The following is a 20,873-nucleotide window of genomic DNA, read 5'->3' as shown; positions in this document are numbered from 1 at the left end:
GGGAAAGAGGAACTTGATCTGTGGGAGGTTAACGTAGAAAGTGTAAACATTAGAATGGTTGAACTGTGATAACTTGGCGTTGTGACATTGAGAAAGATTTATTGTAATTTTGAACATCATCAACCAAGTCAGGAACTGTTTGAGAAGATTAACTCAATTTTGGAATTGTGTAGGTGCCAAGGATCAGGGCAGAATTCGTTTCATCACATCGTCTACATGACGTTGAGTGTTTCATTCAGTATTTTTATCATGCTTTCAAGTTGTAGAAGTTTGGATTTATGGAGTAAGAGATAATTGTTGACCAAACATGATCCCTTCTAGGCCAGCACCCTGAGGAACCGTGCTTGGTGTCATGACTGCCTCGCGAGAAGGCTGAGAAATTGGTTCCCAGACTGTTGCCTTCTCCTTGGAAGTAGATCTTCCTACTTCTGTCATCCTCATTTCAGTCCCCCGTGTCACTTCTGAAGAGATCTTTTTCCCAGGTCACGTTGTGTCACTCACTCATCTGCTTAGAAACCCTCTGTGATCAAAGCTGTCTACTCACAGTGCTTCTCAGATTATTCCATCAAAATGCAAACCTCTGAGAGTCCAGAGTGCTGAAATGCCTGTCGCAAGCATCCAAGTTTCTTGGAAGAACTTGATTTTGTCCTAAGTTTATATGGACTTTGCATTCTACTCTGATACATGCGTCATTATTTTAATATAAATATGGTTGAAGTTATGGTACCGCTCAGTTAAATTACCTGAATTTCCTTCTTTCAGATCGCCTTTTTTATTTTGAGCAAATATTTGAGGTCCCACTATGTGCTTGGCCATAGATACTCAGGACAAAGTAATGAACGAGACAGAGTTCCTCCTCTATGAAAAATGTTTGACTAAAGATCCAGTGTGATTAATTTAGCGTTTGTGAAATCTAATCTGTTATTCTCATTTAAACCTCTGTCTTTCTGAGGAAAATTGGTTTTCTAGGAGAATTTGCCCTGTAACTTCAAGGCCCTCCGATTTGAGAAGTGGGCACCTGTAGATAAAGGCTTTGCAGCTGAGCGTAGCCCCGGCCCCTCCACAGTGAGCCTCAGCCTCCCTGAACTGATGTGGCTCCTGCCCTCCCTCCAAGGCCAAGCTCAAGTGCGCCCCAGGAAACCCTTTCCTGCACCTGCACCCTGCCCCCCACCCCCAGGCCCCATCACACCTCACACGTCAGTACACTTCTCATATGTTTTAGTTGTTATTTTCTTTTAGATCAAGTATCATGTTTAAATTTATCTCTGTGTTGTCATGCCTGGTACCGTGCCTGGCATGTGTATGTCAGATAAATTTTTTAATTAATTCCTTACGATACAGGCTCCACGTGTTCAAGGCTGGTGCCTACTCTGCTCTGCTTCATACCAGATGCTTTAGATCTGATAAGTCATACCACAATTTTTATATTATACATCTGGAGTCATAATTGCTGATCTTTTCTCTGAGAGAAAGAGAGGAAGAGGGAGAAACTTTATGTAATTAGAAAAATTAGAGATCACTTAGATTTCATCTGGATTGGGAAATTTTTTCAATTAAAAAAAAAGATATCCAGAGCTTAAATTCTTCCACAAAAATACTGCATAGAGGCACATTAGGAAATGTGCTGGGATCGTGTGTGTCCGTGTCCCCAGTAGATCGGGGTTAGTTTGGAGATTGTCGGTGTCTGTTCCCCTAAAGCTGTCATGGAGGACACGCCACGTATACCTGTGCCTGGAGTGTGCGTGCTGGGCGGCTCTGGGAGACGCAGGCGCCGGCTGCCCGCTCGCCTTTTGGGAGGACAGTCGGAGGCGGCGGGTGGCTGTGCAGGAAGGAGGCTCATGTCTCACTGTGTGTTCTTAAGTGTTCTTGAGGGGCTTTTGCCGTAGGCACGGATCCTGGGGCCTTTTTAATTTGCAATGTAACTCACAGCGCGTATATAACAACTGAAAAGTGTAATGAATAATTACAAAGCGAATATTCCTGTAACCAGCACCCCTACCAGGCGCCCCTACAGCTCCCGGAAGGTCCTGTATTCCCAGCTCACAGGCATATTTGTCTGCCTCTGTCCTTGATGACGCCAGACCCCGCAGCCCTGCCCAGCAGTGCGAGACCTCCAGCTCCTCCCAACACTTGGTTTCCTCAGACTTTTTGCCACTCTTTTGGGTGTCTTGTGATATCTCATTGTGGGTTTTTTTTTTTTAATTTATTTTATATTTTTGTTTTTGGCTGTGTTGGGTCTGAGTCGCTGCGTGCAGGCTTTCTCTAGTTGCAGCGAGTGGGGGCTACTCTTCGTTGAGGTGCGTGGGCTTCTCATTGCGGTGGCTTGTTTTTTTTTGCGGTACGGGGGCCTCTCCCTGCTGTGGCCTCTCCCGTTGCGGAGCACAGGCTCCAGACGCGCAGGCCCAGCGGCCATGGCTCACGGGCCCAGCCGCTCCGCGGCATGTGGGACCTTCCCGGACCGGGGCACGAACCCGCGTCCCCTGCATCGGCAGGTGGACTCTCAACCACTGCGCCACCAGGGAAGCCCATGGTGGCATCTCTTGTTGCGGAACACGGGCTCTAGGCACGCGGGCTTCAGTAGCTGTGGCACGTGGGCTCTAGAGCGCAGGCTCAGTAGTTGTGGCGCACGGGCCATGGCCGCTGGGCCTGCGCGTCTGGAGCCTGTGCTCCGCAACGGGAGAGGCCACAGCAGTGAGAGGCCCGCGTACCGCAAAAAAAAAGAAGCCACCGCAATGAGAAGCCCACGCACCTCAACGAAGAGTAGCCCCCACTCGCTGCAACTAGAGAAAGCCTGCACGCAGCGACTCAGACCCAACACAGCCAAAAACAAAAATATAAAATAAATTAAAGCCCGTTGCTCCGCGGCATGTGGGATCTTCCTGGCCAGGGATCAAACCGTGTGCCCTGCATTGGCAGGCGGATTCTTAACCACTGCGCCACCAGGGAAGTCCCTCTCGTTGTGGTTTTAATTTGCATTCCTCTGGCCATTAATGAGTGACAGCCTTTCACGAGTGATTAGGCTTTGGGGTATATTCATGAAGTGCTTGGTTAAGACGTTTGCCTACTTTTCTGTTGGTACTCTGAATATTTCTTACTGATTTATTGGAAATGCTTACATATTCTGGACGTTAATTCATTGGCTATATGTATTCAAATAGTTCCCCCACTCTGTGGCTTGTCTGTTCATTCTTTGTGGTGTCTCGATGAAGAAAAATGTTTGATTTTGTAGAGTTCAATACATCAGTCTTGTAATGATTACAGTTCTTAGGTCTTAAGAAGTCCTCTACTTCTTTCTCTCTATGGGATATTCTTTTGTATTATTTTCTAAAAGCATTAGAGTTTTTTCTTTCAGATTGAAGTCCTAACCCTCCAGGAACTTATTTTTTATTTTTGCATATAATGTGGTCCAATTTCTTCCTCTTTTCTTTCTCCTTTCTTCCTTCCTTTCTGTCCCAGCGCCATATTTTCAAAGACTGATCTTTCGTCACTGTTCTGTAATCCAGTCTGTCCTAAATCAGTTATCCACGTCTGTACAGGCCTGTTCTGGGCTCTGTTCTCTGTGGCAGTACAGGGCTGGGCCATTGTCATTTATGAAGCTTCCCCGGTGAGTCTAGATTTCTGGAACAGCAAGTGCCCCCACCCTGCCGTTCTTCTCCAAGGGTCTTGGTTGGTGTTGACCCTTTGCTTTTCCACATAATACCTTTTAGAAGTCACTTACCACTTCACCGACGTCTCTGTTGGATGTGGATTGGGGTGGCACTGAGCCTACAGGTCAGCTCCTTAATCTGGGAAGCGTTATCTAGAGAGTCTGGGGGTAAGCATCGAACTGGGTGGGGAGCTGTGGGTGGGGAGCTAGCAAGAGCTTCCCTCTGAGAGGGCACGGGGACGAGGGAGCTGCTCTCGCCGCTTCCTTGCAGCGCCTTGCTCAGGCAGGGAAGAGAACAGTGTGGGCATTTCCAAGTGAGAGGGTGGCATACACAGAAAACCGAAGGGAGTTGCAGGTACGCCGGTAGGATTATTAAGAGTCGAGGTAGCTAGATACAAAAGTAATACCCCAAATCTGTTCTTTTCTAGATCACAGCAGCAGTTAGAAAATTCTTCAGTTTTTTTAAAGGTACAATTTACGGTAGCATCAGAACTTAATAAATACCTAAGAATAAATCTAAAAAATGATTTCTTTTTTAGATTTACGTTTTTAGGAAAAAATTGTAAAATTTTATTGAAAGACACTTAAGGAAAAAAGTAATTGGAGAAATATTCCATGTTCATGGATTGAAAGATTCAGTATTGCAGAGACTGCTGTTCTCCCCATATTGATAGGGGAAATTTGAAGGGCCGTGAATAGTCAAGACATGAAGCAGAGCAAGGGGAAGGAACTTAGTCTCACACATAGTAAGGCCCGTTGTAAGGCTCTGAGAGTCCGTGGTGTTGGTGCCCAGAGAAGCGATGGTGCAGCAGAAGGGCTCTCGTGTCCGCAGACACTTGATCCAGGACAGAGGAGACGCAGGAGGCCGTGGGGAAATGGTCATTTCAAAAATGGTGCATGAATTTTACTTTCAAAAACAAAGTAGGGCTTCCCGGGTGGCGCAGTGCTTGAGAGTCCGCCTGCCGATGCAGGAGACGCGGGTTCGTGCCCCGTTTCGGGAAGATCCCACATGCCGCGGAGCGGCTGGGCCCGTAAGCCATGGCCGCTGAGCCTGCGCGTCCGGAGCCTGTGCTCCACAAATGGGAGAGGCCACGACAGTGAGAGGCCCGCATAACGCAAAAAAAAAAAAAAAAAAAAAAACAAAGTAATACCTCCGAACTGTTCTCGCTGGGGGAAACTTGCCATCTGCTAAGTGTTCTCATATGTGAAATAGAACTAAGTGGATTAGTGCATATTAATGGCGAATCCCAAATTTACTCCAAATTGTTAGTAATTGGATTCAACTTTATTCCTGCTCACTTTGTACTAAGAATAAATACATCGGAAAGACAAGAGGACCCCCAGAGCTGAAGGTTTGGCTCTGTCCTTTTGGAGAGTTTGCACGCTGGTTTCAGTTTTGTGTGGTGTCTCTTGTCTGCAGGCTCAGGACAGGCACATGTTCGTAGACTCGTGGCCCCATACTGTCAGGAAGGTGGCACAAGTGCTGGGAGGGCGGGGGGCGGGGAGCGGTGGACGCACGGGGGTCTCTGAAAGTCACTCTGCCTTAGCTGCTTAGCAGAAGAGTACATGAGTGAGCGCGAAGTGGTTCCCACCCTTACGGGCATGCCTCTGAGGGCATCTCTCCAAGTGATGTTCTCTGGGCCTGTGGTTTGTGCAGCTCTGGCTTTTTGTCTCATTGGGGTTGTGTTTATTTGAGAAAAGCCATCATCTCCGTGCTAGAAAGGCCTGTCTTTCTGTGACTGTCCTACTGAAAGTTGATCCTTTTTGTATCTTGGAATGTTTCTCCTCACCGCCAAGACGTGTCATGTGGAAGTGGGCTTGGCTTTTTTTTTTTTTCCCATAGTTTTTCTACTCACAAATAGAGTTCACATGATGCCTCTTCACATACAGTGATAGTTTAGTGATGCAGCCTTATCATGTCCTATCCTACAATTTGGTGGTTAAAATTTATTGTCACGTCCTTCGGTCCCTTCAGTAATTGAGGTGCCCAAATGCTCAAAACACCTGTGGAGTCAGCTGTGACATGCTCAGTCATTTAGGATTCACTTGGGAAGGCCTGCCCACTGCCCAGCAGTGGCCTCCAGACCCTCGATCAGACTTACCTGGCAGTAGAGTAGTCTCAAGCACACACCTCCAGTGCTCAATTCCTATATTAAACATCAGTACATCTTACTTTGTTATTCTTTGCAGAAGAAAATATAAGTAGAAGTTCTACTGTCATCACCTTGGGTAGCCCCCAGGGCTCACCTCCACTTTGGGAGGTCAGGGGTCAGTGGAGGTGTCCACTCCTTATAGCTTGCTCTGGCGTGCCACTGATGTGAGAACGCTGCCCTCCTCCACCGTGGGACCAGGAACACTCACAAAGCCAGAAATGGGGGCTTCCCCCCACTCTAGGTAACTTCGTTAAACATCCCTTTGCATCATTTATTAATTACAGGCTTCCCTTTAGTAAGTATGTTTCTAGAAGAATGATCCGTTCTCACCTTCAGGTGCCGTGGGTTGGAGTCTTTTCTCTGCTCCTCGCCCCCTGCAGGTTTTGCATGAGTATGTCCATGTGGTTTGCTCCTGGTATCACCAAGGATTTACCTTGAAATAATTGGGAAGTATCCCAAGTTCACATTAACAAATCAGTGAAAATAGTTTGGGGAAGGGGGGAGGGGGCGAAAAGATTTATACAAACATAAGGTACTTGTGATATTATTTGTGCAGAAGAATGTTACAGCACTTAACGTGAAAAATAATAATAAAAGGGTATATTAATCAACGTTAACAGTGTTCTCCAGCCAAAACTGTGATTGCCTCTTCCGTGTTCCTCTTTCTCTTAGATCAGAGGACTCAGTATGGTGTTGGGCCTCTGGGTGGTGTCCTGGGACTTGTCCTGGGCAGCTGTCCTCTTCACACCCCTTTCTAGTTACAGAGCCCTGTCACGGGGGTCCTGACAGTGCCCACAGGCTACAGAATTTTGTCTCATATTGTGCTATTTAGTTGGTATTCTCTTTCGGGCTTAAGACTGCTCATTAATATGTCCTGAAACAGGAATGTTGGTGCTATTAGTCCGTATACAGTTTAAAATTAAAGTAAGCCAGTGTCACTCATGGGCAGAATTCAAAATCCATTCTTTTTTTTTAAATTCTGCTTCATAGGAGTAATTGTAAGAATTGGGTCAAATCCAGGGTCATGGTTTATTACCTAAGAGTCAGGCACTCTTGAATACCAAACACTGTAATATACCAACAGTGTCAGTCCCAGTTAGTTTTTATCATTTGGTTCACATTACATGATAATCAGAACAGTAAAGTCAGATACAGGTTGTATTCTGTCATACCTTTATTCTTCTTTCAAGATTAGCAGTGCTAACTTAATAGTTTTTAAAGAGCTTATTTTTTAATTACAAAAATAACTCATACTGTTAAAGAATCAGAATACATAAAAGTAAAAAGGCATATTCTTCTGCCACCTCCACTCATTTTTATTCCCAGTGGTACAGTCCTGTTAACGCAGCAGAAAGTAAAGATTTGTAAAATATGGTGACCAATAAGAAGCTAAATTAACTTGCATTCAAAAGCCATATGGAAATATTTGATAGGGGCTATGGATGCAATATTTTTACAACTATATTCAATTTGATTGGTATAGTATACTTTTTTTTAAACAGTGCAGTTGTAAATGTAACCAAATGAGGTTTTAAAAAATAAAAGAGGGCTTCCCTGGTGGCGCAGTGGTTGGGAGTCCGCCTGCCGATGCAGGGGGCACGGGTTCGTGCCCCGGTCCGGGAGGATCCTGCATGCTGCAGAGCGGCTGGGCCCGTGAGCCACGGCCGCTGAGCCTGCGCGTCCAGAGCCTGTGCTCCGCAACGGGAGGGGCCGCAGCGCTGAGAGGCCCGCGTACCACAAAAAAAAACAAACAAACAAAAATAATAAAAGAGTTCATGAGATTATGCTCACAAACTTTTTTTTTATAAACTATAAACGAAAATAGTACAGTAACACCTTAGCTGTCTGGAACCCTGGGAGAATGGACAATTTCCAGAAAGTTGAGATTTCCTTGCTTTTTAGAAGAATTTTAGACAGAAATTTTATGAAAAAAGAAAAAGATTTTACTCTGCTCTTCCTTCTTATGGTAATAGGTTTGTTTTAGTGTTTTGGTGACAGCTAAGTCATCATCAGGTGGCTCTTGGGGGTAAATGTGGGCTTCTCAGTTCTCTGCGGCACCAAGAACATGAGAAAGCCAGAAGGTTCCAAGTATACAAGCTGTGGCTACAAAATGCACTCATTTAAGATGATCCTGGCAAAGTGGAGGGTGAGCAGAGGTGTAGAATTGAGTGAGGGCTGAAGTCAAGCACGGAGCTTTTCATTGAAAAGGGCTGGATATCTGCATGTACAGATACCCAAACATTATAGTGACTGTTACTCATTTAAGTGATTCCAGTCACCTGGACTCGGAATGTTTATGGATCACAGTTTGGTTCCCATGGTCCCCTGAGTACCCTTCAGGCAGCATATCCTCTCCCCTTGGACCGGCTGTGCACTGCTGACCTCTGCGTGCAGTGTGGGAACTAGGGGAGCTCCCCAGGAAATGGGCCATTCCGGTGGCTGTGCTGAGTGCCTGCTGTTTGCAGGGCTCCACACTGGGCATTCGGGGGTACCGGGAACCAGGAAACAATCACCTGGGAGCTGCCTGTTCAGGTAGGAGCTTAAAGACAGCCCAGGAGTACGTCCTCTCTGACCAGGCAGTGAGGGGGGCCTGAGCAAGAACCCCAAACAGGAGGGGGCGGTCGGTTAGGGCAGGAAAGGAAGGCAGGGGGGGTGGGGCGGGCTCTGAGGCAGAGAGAGGCGGGTGGAAGCAGGAGCGCCAGGCTCCGCCCCCAGGCGCCCACTGGGGTGCCGGCTGTTGTGGGGAAGGGCACTCAGCAGCTTTGGTCTCAGGACCCCTTCACGCTCCGAAAAACTATGTAGGACCCAGAGAGCTTTTGTTTATGCGGATTTAGCTACCGATACTGACCGCGCTAGAAATTAAACCAGAAAAAATGTGTGTTTATTAATTCATTAACAATAATAAACCTTTTTACATGTTAACAGAAATATCACACTTTTATGAAAATAGCCATATTTCCTAAAACAAAGACAAGTTTAGTGAGAGGGTGGCATCATTTTCTCTCTTTGCAAGTCTTTTTAATGTCTGGCTTAATAGGAGAGAGCTGGATTCTCCTGTGTGCCTCTGCATTCAGTCTCTTGCCACACGGTTTGGTTGAAACAATGTAGGAAGACACTGATTGGGAAAAGGAGGAGCATTTTAATAGGCTTTTCAGATAGTTGTGGACATTTTCTTTGCTACTACACCAAAACTTAACAAACGAGAAGTTTCTTGAACGAATCTGCAATGTGGAATCGGAAACCATGTTAATAAACTCTCTATACACTTTATTACATTAAAACCCAGTGGACTGGGACTTCCCTGGTGGCGCAGTGGTTAAGAATCCGCCAGCCAATGCAGGGGACACGGGTTCGAGCCCTGGTCCAGGAAGATGCCACATGCCACGGAGCAGCTAAGCCCGTGCACCGCAACTGCTGAGCCCACGTGCCATAACTACTGAAGCCCGCGCGCTTGGAGCCGGTGCTCCGCAACAAGAGAAGCCACCGCAGTGAGAAGCCCGCGCACTGCAACGAAGGGTAGCCCCCACTCACTGCAACTAGATAAAGCCCACAACGCAGCAACAAAGACCTAAAACACAGCCATAAATTAATTAATTAATTAATTAATTTTAAAAAACAAAAACAAGAAACAGTGGACTCTCTTGCCCTTTGAATGGCTCTTTTGCCCTTGACTGATACTGTAACACCATTTATTGATCACGTGGAAAATACTTGTTCATTGAGTCATGCAGATCTTCGGAGCCATTTTGCAGATCTTGGACACATTTCAGTCAATTTGTCTATAAACCCTATTCGTTAATATCACCACTGATCTCATTTTCACCGAAAAAAGCTGTCAAGCTCACACTGGCAGATTGGAGTTTTCCAGACCTCCCAGAATTCTAGAAAGTCACACAGAGGTCCATCACTTTCCAACCCTGCACTGACTCTCTATGCCTGTATCTCGTGTCTGTTATGTCATTGCAAAGATTACGTTTTGTAAATATGTATAAAGCTTTTCATATGGCACCTGGCCCTGGTAAGCACTCCCTCAGTAATATTATCATGTGCGCTCTTTCTACATTGTTGACATCATGTGTAATGTGCATTGACCGTAGCCCACATTGAGGAGGAGATGTGCTTTGTGTGGGGCACCAGGGTGGAGACCCTCACAGCGTGTGTGTGACAGCTCATTTGGGCAAGCTCCACACTGATGCCGCTTGCTGTTTGCCAGCTGGCCGATGGACAGCCACCGTGCCCTTCCCCTGTAAGTTTAGAGCAACAGCAGACCTGAGGGAGCATCCTTCCTGTGACCTTTTCTTACCTTGCCTGTACCTATTGTGTGCAGCTGTCATGCAGTGTGGGTGTCCATGCCCCCCACAGCCCACACCGGGGCTGTGGTTTTTGCCTCTTGTTCCACTGCCCAGCACAGTGCCAGCATGTGATCATTGGTGCTAGGTTATGTTTGTTGAATGAATGTATTTAGAAGGAATTTATTTTGAACAGTCACTCTGAATGTGGCTTCAGAGAGTTAAAAAGTATAGAAACTTTATCATACGAAGCATATGATCTGAGCAGTGACTAGCTGTTTTTTTTTCCTTTCATTTTCTTTAAGGAATGTTTAACCTCGATTCACCCCTACCCCATCTCTTGTCTCTTTTTTTTTTTTTTTGGCCGTACGCAGGCCTCTCACTGTTGTGGCCTCTCCCGTTGCGGAGCACAGACTCTGGACGCGCAGGCTCAGCGGCCATGGCTCACGGGCCCAGCCGCTCCGCGGCATGTGGGATCTTCCCGGACCGGGACACGATCCCGTGTCCCCTGCATCGGCAGGCGGACCCTCAACCACTGCGCCACCAGGGAAGCCCCATCTCTTGTTTCTTGAATCTCTATCAATTCGAAATAAAAATAGTAGAAAGCTTAAAAGTATTTCACAGTAATTCTGGATTAAGCATTTTTGCAGTCAATATACTTTGCTTTCTCCTTTTCAGATGTTCCTCCTGCTGATCAAGAGAAGCTTTTTATCCAGAAGTTACGTCAGTGTTGTGTCCTCTTTGACTTTGTTTCCGATCCACTAAGTGACCTAAAGTGGAAGGAAGTAAAACGAGCTGCTTTAAGTGAAATGGTAGAATATATCACCCATAATCGGAATGTGATCACAGAGCCTATTTACCCAGAAGTAGTCCATATGGTAAGTGATTACGGTTTAACCAGCGTGTCCCAAACCTGGGTTACAAACAGGACTCTGATATTCGTAGACTGTGCTAAGACATCTGAGCCTAACATGACACTTGCCACGAAAAAATCCTGCTGTTCAAAAATTTGTACTTGTACCTCGAAGAATGAAAATCTTTGTAATATGTCCCGGATTACAGTGAGGGACCTTCTAGGGACAAAAGTGCCCTACATGTGTTAACTCATTTAATCCTCACAACTACCCTGTGGGGTAGAAATGTTAGAACTTTCATTTGTACTTACTGCCTTACCCTCTTTAAATTTTTTTTTAAGATATATAACATTAATGTAATAGTGCCCATATATAATTTAGAAGTAAGCATGTTGTCCATACATGTACAGGAAAATTCTAATGATGGGGAGGAGTTAAGACAGTGGTGGGACCAAGCTGGTGTCAGGACAGTCCACCCTGATGGGCTGAGATGCACCCAGCTCTTGTCATCCTGCAGTTAGTTCATCGTTGGTTTCATTCAGCCCCAAAATCTCAGTCTCCTGTTCCCAGGTCCTTTGCAGGTCCCATTGTGACCTCAGTCACTACCGTCTGGAAACATTTCATGTGATACCATTGCTAAAACTCTTAGGTTTGACACTGAACTCCAGTTTTCTCTTGAGTTTTTTTGAATTGTTGGTGTTTTGTCTGCTTTTGAAATAGTACTCCTCAGTTACTAGGGAATCCTCGTGGCTTAACATAAAATTTTAAATGCTGATTTCCATTGAACTCCTTAAGTTTCTGATCTTTTCCCCAAAGCTATATATTTCAAAATTGACTAGTCTCGTTGACCTAAAATACGTTTCTTTCTTACGTTAGTATGTTTGCTTTGGAAAAAGGAAGTCGTGTTCTTTTTGCATTCACAATCTGTTGTATCCAAAGTTGAGATCAACCTGATTAATTTATTACTGTTAACTCTTACAGTTCAGAATTTACCAGCATGTAGTCAGCCTAGGACTGTGAGAGCCGTTTGGGTTCCTCCACCAGACTCCCACCAGAAGAACCGTCACAAGCATATACTGAGCAGTAAATCCTCAAAAACCTCACCCATTCAGACTAAGGAAAATTGCAGAATGTCTTTTTTTCCCTCTCGGTTTCAACTCTCAATTACTCTGGAAGGCCTCCCAAACCCCAGAATCACAAAGAGAAATCTCTAATACTTTCTCCTAACACTCTCATAATTCTGTTTTTCACAGTACATTTTGTAATCCTCCTGGAACTTTTTTTTTTTTTTTTTTTTTTTTTCTTGCGTTATGCGGGCCTCTCACTGTTGTGGCCTCTCCCATTTGCGGAGCACAGGCTCCGGACGCGCAGGCTCAGCGGCCATGGCTCACGGGCCCAGCCGCTCCGCGGCATGTGGGATCTTCCCGACACGGGGCACGAACCCGCGTCTCCTGCATCGGCAGGCGGACTCTCAAGCACTGCGCCACCAGGGAAGCCCGGAACTTTTTTTTTTAATGGCTCAGGGTAGGGATATAACTTTGTCTTATAAAATGATTGAAAAATCATTAGTCCCTACATTGTGTGTTGAACATTCCATTTTCTCCATCGATTTTAAATGCTGCTTTATTATATATTAAATTCATTCTCTTTTTGAATTACATGTACTAATATGTCATCTATTAAATTTATAAACACGTAAGTTTATTCTATATGAAATGACACGTATGCAAGGTTTTTCAGTTTCGACAGAGCCTCGGCTGCCTGCAGTCCCTGAGTCCCACTCTTAAGCCTGGAGGGAGGAGTCTGCGGAGCCCAGTGAGGCGAGGCTTGGCGGGTTGGGGTCAGAGGCCTGCCCTTGCACCACGTCGGGCCTGCCTGCTTGAATCAGTCTCTCCCGTGTGTTTCACAGAGGCGGTGCGCATTACCCAGAACCACCTAGGAGACCGGAAGCCCTTGAGACTTTTTTTAGATGACGTAATCATTACTTCTCGTCTCCCTGTTAAAACCACGTCCTAATAGCCAGGTTCTCCTCCTGCCGTCTTAGCTTTGTTCCCCACCCGGAAATTCAAGCCATCTTCAGAGTATTGGCCACTTTATTTTGCCCCTAAAGCACGTAGCAGACACTTCCCGAGCATCCACTGAGCACTTTTTCAGATGAGGAAGTCGAGTGGTGACCAAGGCTTCTGCCCTCCCAAGGCTCTGACCAGTAATGTGTCATTTTAGGTTAAGGTAAGGCAGTGAAGGAAGGTGAAACGGGGGAAGTAGGTAGAGTTGCAGGACTGCCCACGAGGCGGGAGGAAGGTGCGGAGAGGAATCTGGTACAAGATGAGTTACACTGTCCCACGAAGATATGTGCGCGAGAGGCGCTTTTCCGCGTCACTTGCGAGAACAGGGGACAGACAGTCCGTTCTGTCCTCTGACTGGAGCTGAGGGCAGGAGAGAGCACAGCCGTTCCCTTACCTCGAGTTTGAATGAACGGTGTGGGGCAGAGAGGATTTGTGTTTTGTTTGCTGTTGTTGTTTCGTTTTCTATAAAGACAGAAGGCATTGATGACAGATACATAATGAAGAATGCGGCGTGTGGTGGGGATGGTGCCTGGCAGTGGTTTCTAACCCTCTCAGAAGTAGCGAGTGGGTGCAGATTTCAAGCAGCCAACAGAAGGCCTCCACCCCCAGCAGTGCCTGGACCCAACAGGGCAGGTAGAAAAAATGGGGGCCCCTTTGTAGTTCCCTTTGGACGCCCCTGGTGTGCTTACCAGTGAAGTGGCACTCAGCCAACTTGCTTGAAGGATTGCCTGGTGTGTGTGTGTGTGTGTGTGTGTGTGTGTGTGTGTGTGTGTATTTTTGTTTTGTCATAGTTGTTTTTTGTTTCGTTTTGTTTTGGTTTTTTCAGCCGCGTCATGCGGCACGCAGGATCTTAGCTCCCCAGCCAGGGATCGAACCCGTGCCCCCTGCAGTGGAAACGTGGAGTCTTAACCACTCGACCACCAGGAAAGTCCCTGTCGTAGTATTTTTAAAGACATTAATGCTCACTTACTGTGAAGAATCCAAAGCTCTATAGATGTTATACTTCTTATGCTTACTTCTTTTAAATATGTTGCCTATTAGACTGGGCTGCTGTATGTTTTTTAACAGAGTTGTTGAGAGGTAATTCACATATACAATCCACCCCTTTAAAATGTACAAGTCAGTTGTTTTTAGTGTATTCACAGGACTGTGCAGGCGTCATCACATCTAATTTTGTAACATTTTCATCCCCGTGAAAGAAGTCCCATACCCATTAACCGTTACTGCCATTCCTCCCTCACTCCCCACTCCCCACCCCTGGTAACTACTCATCTACTTTATGTCTCTATAGATTTGCCTAACCTGGATCTTTCTTAGAAATGGCATTATACACTATGTGGCCTTCTTTCATTTAGCGTAATGTTTTCAAGTTTCATCCATGTTGTAGCGTGTGTCAGAACTTCTTATTATTGATAAATAATATTCCAGGGACTTCCCTGGTGGCACAGTGGTTAAGAATCTGCCTGCCAGTGCAGGGGACATGGGTTCGATCCCTGGTCCGGGAAGATCCCACATGCCACAGAGCAACTAAGCCCGTGCGCCACAACTGCTGCAGCCCGCGCGCCTAGACCCCGTGCTCCACAACAAGAGAAGCCCCCGCTCGCCACAACTAGAGAAAGCCTGCGCGCAGCAACGAAGACCCAACACAGCCATAAATAAATAAATAAATTTTAAAAATAATAAATCAATAATGTTCCATTATATGAATATATACCACGTTTTATTTATCTATTCATCCATGGATGGACATTTGGGTTATTTCTGCTACTTAGCAGTTATGAATAATGCTACTGTGACCATTCATGTACAAGCTTTTTGTGCATATATGTTTTCATTTCTCTTGAGTGTTTACCTAGGAGTGGAATTGCTGGTGACTGTGTTAACACTATGTGTTTAGCGTTTTGGAGAGCTGCCAGACTGTTTTCCAAAGTGGCTGCACCATTTATTCCCACCAGCAGGGTATAAGGGTTCCAGTTTCTCCACATTTTCAGGACTTGTTACTATCTGTCTTTTTGATGGTAGCCATCCTAGTAGGTGTGAGGTAGGATCTCACTGTGGTTTTGATTTACGTTTCCCTCTTGGCTAATGATGTTCAGCATCTTTTCATGTGTGCTGTGTATTTTTATACATCACAGACTGTAGTCCTAGAAATTAACGGAACCTTATAGATCCTCTAGCCTGACTTTTATTTTCCAGATTTCAAAAACTTAGGTTCAGGGAGATGAGGATGTAAAGGAGAATTACTCAGGAAGGAAAACTCCTGGCATCTAAATTCTCAGGCCTGAATTACATAAACTCCATTATCTCTTAATTTCACTCATTTTTAAAATATAGTCAGCCATCTGTTTGTGTTTTTTTTTTCAATTGACTAATCTGTTTTTCAGGCATTGGCATTTTTCTCATAGTGAAAACACTGATAGCAAAACCAAGCTAATAGTGTAGCCACTTTTTTCACAGAACACCATTTTTACTTGAAGATTGACTGACAAACAGGTTATTCAGACTTGGATATTTAGGGAGCATTTTCTCACAAAATAAAATAAGAATGTCACTTTAAGGAAAATAATTGACAGTGTTTGTTGCCAAAGATAAAATTTGAGCTTTCAGGCAAAATTTTGAATTTTGGAAGAGTTGTATCCACCAGTGCAAGTTTCAGCTTCTGGGTGCCGCAAGCTCTCCTGCTGAGATTGGTATCGTTATGAGTGAATGAGATCTTTAATACACACGACAGAAGGAATGAGGCATGGTGATGCCTGCACAGCCCTGTGGCTATACTAAAAACAATTGAATTGTACACTTTAAAGGGGTGGATTGTGTTATATGTGAATTATCTCTCAATAACTCTGTTTTTAAAAAGCATAGCAGTCCAGTCTGATAGGCAATATATTTAAAATATATGAATACACATAATTCAGTGAGGCCAGTATTTTCTAAATGACCAAAACTGATGATCCAAAATCATTCGTCGGCCAGAGAGCCGTTCAAAATGCAAGACACACCAGTGGATTTTCGTGAATTAGAGACCCCCCCTCATTGATAAGATTTACAATTCCACAGAACAGCTAACCTTTAGTAAACTACCACTTATCAAGTTTTGGTGTAGTGTCAAAGAAGTCTACAATTATCTAAAAGGGCTATTAAATACCCCTCCCTTTTCCAACTACATATCTGCTGGAGACAGATTTTTCTTCCTGTATTTCAACCAAATTAACATTCTGAACATAGAAGCAGATGTAAGAATCCAGCTGTTTTTTATTAAACCAGACAGTAAAGAGATTTGCAAAAATGTGAAACAGTGCCACTCTTCTGACTGAATTTGTTTTGGGAAATACTTTTATTTAATATGAGTTGTTTTATGAAATAGCTAATGTTATGAAAAATTTATTTTTTATAAATTTATACTGACATAATGGGTTTGCTATTTTTTAGTGAATGAATATTTTTAAAATTTCTCTGCTTTAATTTCTACTGCAGTCAATATCCATAGATATAACTTTCATAAACAAAAGTTGTTTGGGATCCTCAATCATTTTTAGGAGTTTAAAGGAGTCCTGAGACCAAAAAGTGTGAGAACCACTCTTCTCAAAGAGCGCTGCTCCAAGCCCACAGCACCAGCGCCACCTGGGAGCAGGTCAGAAACGGCGTTTCCTGGGTCGCAGCGCTTTGTTTACACGTGTTCTCCAGGTCATTCTGAATGGCCTCCCTGCCTTGCCCCCTGAGGTTAAGCCCTCACATACTACCTGTGACAACTCTTAACTCCCCCTGGGCTGTCAGTTTCCAGAGAGAAAGGTTTGGGATGTGAGAGGCACAGTAATGCTCACTCTAGAGTCTCCTGCCTGGACAAGGGGACTAAGACTAGTCTTAGTCACAGATGAAACCACCTGCAGGTCAGAAAAGGAATCGGTTAGGTCAATGGTTGAATGAAGTGGATGGCTCAAAAGTGCTTCACGTCAAGATGGACCTCTCTAGAATTACCCACATCTTTGGTGCTGGATTACTCTGTAGAAGTCAGTGAATAAGATGTGGGGTGTGGGGCTTCCCTGGTGGCGCAGTGGTTAAGAATCCGCCTGACAGTGCAGGGACACGGGTTCGAGCCCTGGTCCAGGAAGATCCCACATGCCGTGGAGCAACTAAGCCCGTGCGCCACAACTACTGAGCCTGTGCGCTAGAGCCCGCGAGCCACAGCTACTGGAGCCCACCTGCCACAACTACTGAAGCCCGCGCACCTAGAGCCTGTGCTCCACAACAAGAGAAACCACCGCAGTGAGAAGCCCGTGCACTGCAACAAAGAGTAGCCCCTGCTCGCCGCAACTAGAGAAAGCCCACGTGCAGCCATGAAGACCCAATGCAGCCAAAAATTAATTAATTAATCAATTAAAAAAAAAAGATGCAGGGTGTGCCCTTACGCAGTCTACCCTTACCTTTCTGGGAGACTGTTCTAGAGGAATAGAGAGCAAACTGTTACTAGTAGCTGCCTTTAGATAGTGTGATTATGTGGATTTTCCCCTTTTATGAGTAAATTTTTATAATTTTAAAAAATTTTCATGATGATCATGTATCACATTTGCCATTATCAAAAATCAATAAATGCGTTTTTCTTTAAAAAAAAAAAAAAAAAAAACCTTGTCGTGTATAGTGTAATAGCAGTACTGTCCTTATCAGGACTCATGTTGGGTTTCCAGGGAAAATGAGTTCATCACGGTATTTTAATCAGTACTGCTTGTAAATGACTAAATAGTACTAAATAGTACCTTACAAGTTTTCTTTCATGCTTAGGGTTCAAGTCAACATTTTCTGTTAAGGTCAGAGGAGTTTTTCTTGGGTCCTTGTGGGAGGTATCATGCCCAGATCCGCAGGATGATTGTCTCGTGTTTCATTTAAGGATTGATGTTGGACAGTCTCCTTCTACTGTTTTTATATCTGATATTTACAGTGTGTTCTGGAAAGTATTACTTGTTGTAAGGGTGAAGATAGTTTGGAAATGAGAGAGGAAAGGATGTTTTGAATTAAAGGAGGTAGTTATGTTAACCAGTGAAGCTTCAGATAGTCTACAGATTTCTTTCAGGTAATGATTTAAATCGCGCATTCCTCTTTTTGCTTAGTTGTTTTTGTTTTGCCAAAGTCACAGTAACATGGGGTAAAGAAGCACTGCCATCATCGATGAGCTAAGGGGAGATTAAGGCATAAAGTGCTTTTTGAAATCCAGTGAATGATTTTTCGACTTCAAATGCCCAGTGAGCCATTTCTTGGAGATTTGTTCTTGTTTTGAGAGAATTACCCTTTGTTTTGTTTGGTGGTTTTATTAAATGTGTCCTTATTTTAAATAAGTGAAATAAATATAAAAAGATAGAGAAAAAAAAGTTAATCTTTTTCCGTACTCCACCCCTCGCCAATTCTACCTAAACCCACCCCCACCTCCAACTGCAAGCAACTTAATTTATATGTACTTTTTTTTCCAAAAGGCTAGTGAGAGATCTTCCCCGGTGGTCCAGTGGTTAAGACTGCACGCTCCCAATGCAGGGGGCACAGGTTTAATCTCTGGTTGGGGAACTAAGATCCCGTATGCTACACGGTGCGGCCTAAAAAAAATAATAAAAAAAAAAAAAAGGTTACTAAGAAACTTTGGGGGATGATGGGTATGTTTATCATCTTGATTGTATAATGGTTTCACAGATGTATGTAAATGTTAAATGTATCGAACTGTACATTTTACATACAGTAAGGTTATACCTCACTAAAGCTGGGTTTTTCTAAGCTCCTAAATTGATAGGTATTTCTTTTGGTCTAGGGGCACAGTGAAGAAATTACTAAGAAATTAAGGGCATTGTGAATCAAAAAGGTTTGAGAACTTGGAGCCTAGTAAATATTTACTATCTTTCTGTAACGTTTTAAATTATTTTTAAATTTACATTCGGCGAGATTACGTTTTTAGTGAAAGAGTTCTCTTGAGATTTGATAAATACGTGTAGTCATGTAACCACCGCCACCACAGTCGATATAAAACCGTTTTATTAGCCTCCAGAAAAGTTCTTCATGCTACTCCTTTGAACTCAGACCTTCCCCTTATCCATTATCTCTGGCTACCACTAATCCGTCCTCTAGCTCCGTCATTTTGCCTCTTCCAGAATGTCATATAAATGGACTCAGAGAGTATGTAGCCTTTTGAGTCTAGCTTCTTTAACTTAGCATAATCTGTTTGATATTCCTCCATGTTGTTGATGTATTAGTGGTTTGTTCCTTTTTCTCAATAGTATCTTATTATATAGAGGTATCATGATTCGTCCACTCCCCAGTTGAGGAATATTTGAATTGTTTCCAGTTTTTAGCAATAACGCTGCTATAAATATTCATGTACAAGTTTTGGACATAGGTTTTTTTTTTTTTTTAACTTGGGTGAGCACATAGGCATGGGATTGCTGGGTCGTATGACTAAGTATTCATTTAACTTTCTAAGAAACTGCCAAACTGTTTTCCAAAGTAGATGTGCCATTTTTTGCACTCCCGCCAGCCACGTGCAATAGTTCTAGTTGCTCCAATCCTTGTCAGCATTTGGTGTCTTCAGTCCTTTTATCTCATTTTGACTTTAACTTGCATTTCCTTGATGATTAATGATGCTGAGCATTTTTTCCTGTGTTCGTTTGTGTATCTTCCTTGGGGAAGTGTCTGTTCAGATCATTGGCCTGTTTTTTAATTGGGTTGTTTTCTTATTGAGTTTGAGACTTGTTTACATATTCTGGATACAAATGCTTTGACAGATAAGTGATTTGCAAATATTCCAGTTTGTGCCTTGTCTTTTTATTTTAACGGTGTCTTTTACAGAGTTTTTCATTTAGATGAAGTCTAATTTTTGATTTGTTTCCTTCATGGGTAGTGCTTTTGGTGTCATATATAAGAAGTCTTTGCCTAGCCCAAACTCAAAAAAATTTTCTCCTCAAGATTTTCTAGTTTTACATTTAAATCTATGAGCCATTTTGTCAGTTTCATTTCTTGGCCTATGGATGTCCAAGTATTTGTTGAAAACCATTTGTTGAAAAGACTAACCATACTCCATTGAATTGCCTTTCCACCTTAATCAAAAATTAATTCACCATATTCGTGAGTCTGTTTCTGGACTCTGTATTCTGTTCCATTGATCTAGGGATCCTCTTGCTTATGCCATACCGTCTTCATTATTGTCACTTTATAGTAAATGTTGAGATCAAGTAGTACGAATGTTCCAACCTTTTTATTCTTTTTCAAATTTTTTGGCTTTTCTAGTTATTTTATCTTTCCAAATAAATTTTAGAATCAGCTTGTCGCTACCTACAAGATATCCTTCAGGGTTTTTAATTGGAATTGTACTGAATATGTACATTTGGAGAGAATTGCTATCTTAACAATATTGAACCTTTCAATCCGTGAACACAGTATACATCCCCATTTTGATCATCTTTGTTTATAGTTTTCAGCATGTAGATCCCCTATGTATTTTTTTAGACTCATAAGTAAGTATTTTATTTTGGGGTGCTATTGTAATTGGGGTTTCTTATTTTCTGTCTCTAATTGTTTCTTGCAGTTGTATAAGGTGCTTCATATTATTCAGTGCATAAATATTGGTATTATTAGTTGAATTGACTCCTTTGTAACTATAAAATGATCCTTTTATCATTGGTAATATTATTTTCTCCAAAACCTACTTTGTATGTTATTAATATAGCCACTCCAGCTCTCTCTTGACTAGTGTTAATGTGTATATTTTTCCTTCCTTTTATTTTTGACCAATTCGTATCTTTATATTTAAAGTGGGCTTATTGTAGACAGCATATAGTTGAGTCTTGCTCCTTTTTTTTTTTTTTTTTTTTTTTTTTTTTTTTTTTTTTTTTTTT

At 43.4% G+C, this 20,873-nt stretch overlaps 1 protein-coding gene across 3 annotated transcripts in view; it reads left to right on the top strand.

Moving 5' to 3' along the window:
* The window catches only part of PPP2R5C (protein phosphatase 2 regulatory subunit B'gamma), a 117,674-nt gene that overhangs the window by 55,654 nt on the left and 41,147 nt on the right, over positions 1 to 20,873 (top strand). For all 3 annotated transcript variants that reach the window (XM_007455629.1, XM_007455628.1, XM_007455627.1), the window contains exon 2: positions 10,767 to 10,966. In XM_007455629.1, the coding sequence (XP_007455691.1) occupies positions 10,898 to 10,966 (69 nt within the window). In that variant the 5' untranslated portion in view covers positions 10,767 to 10,897. The remainder of the gene's footprint in view (positions 1 to 10,766; positions 10,967 to 20,873) is intronic.

This window comes from Lipotes vexillifer, unplaced genomic scaffold (assembly GCF_000442215.2).
Source record: "Lipotes vexillifer unplaced genomic scaffold, Lipotes_vexillifer_v1.1 scaffold584, whole genome shotgun sequence".
Taxonomy (NCBI): domain Eukaryota; kingdom Metazoa; phylum Chordata; class Mammalia; order Artiodactyla; family Lipotidae; genus Lipotes; species Lipotes vexillifer.
The sequence above is the reverse complement of the archived record's forward strand: the minus strand, read 5'-3'. Positions and strand labels throughout refer to the sequence as shown.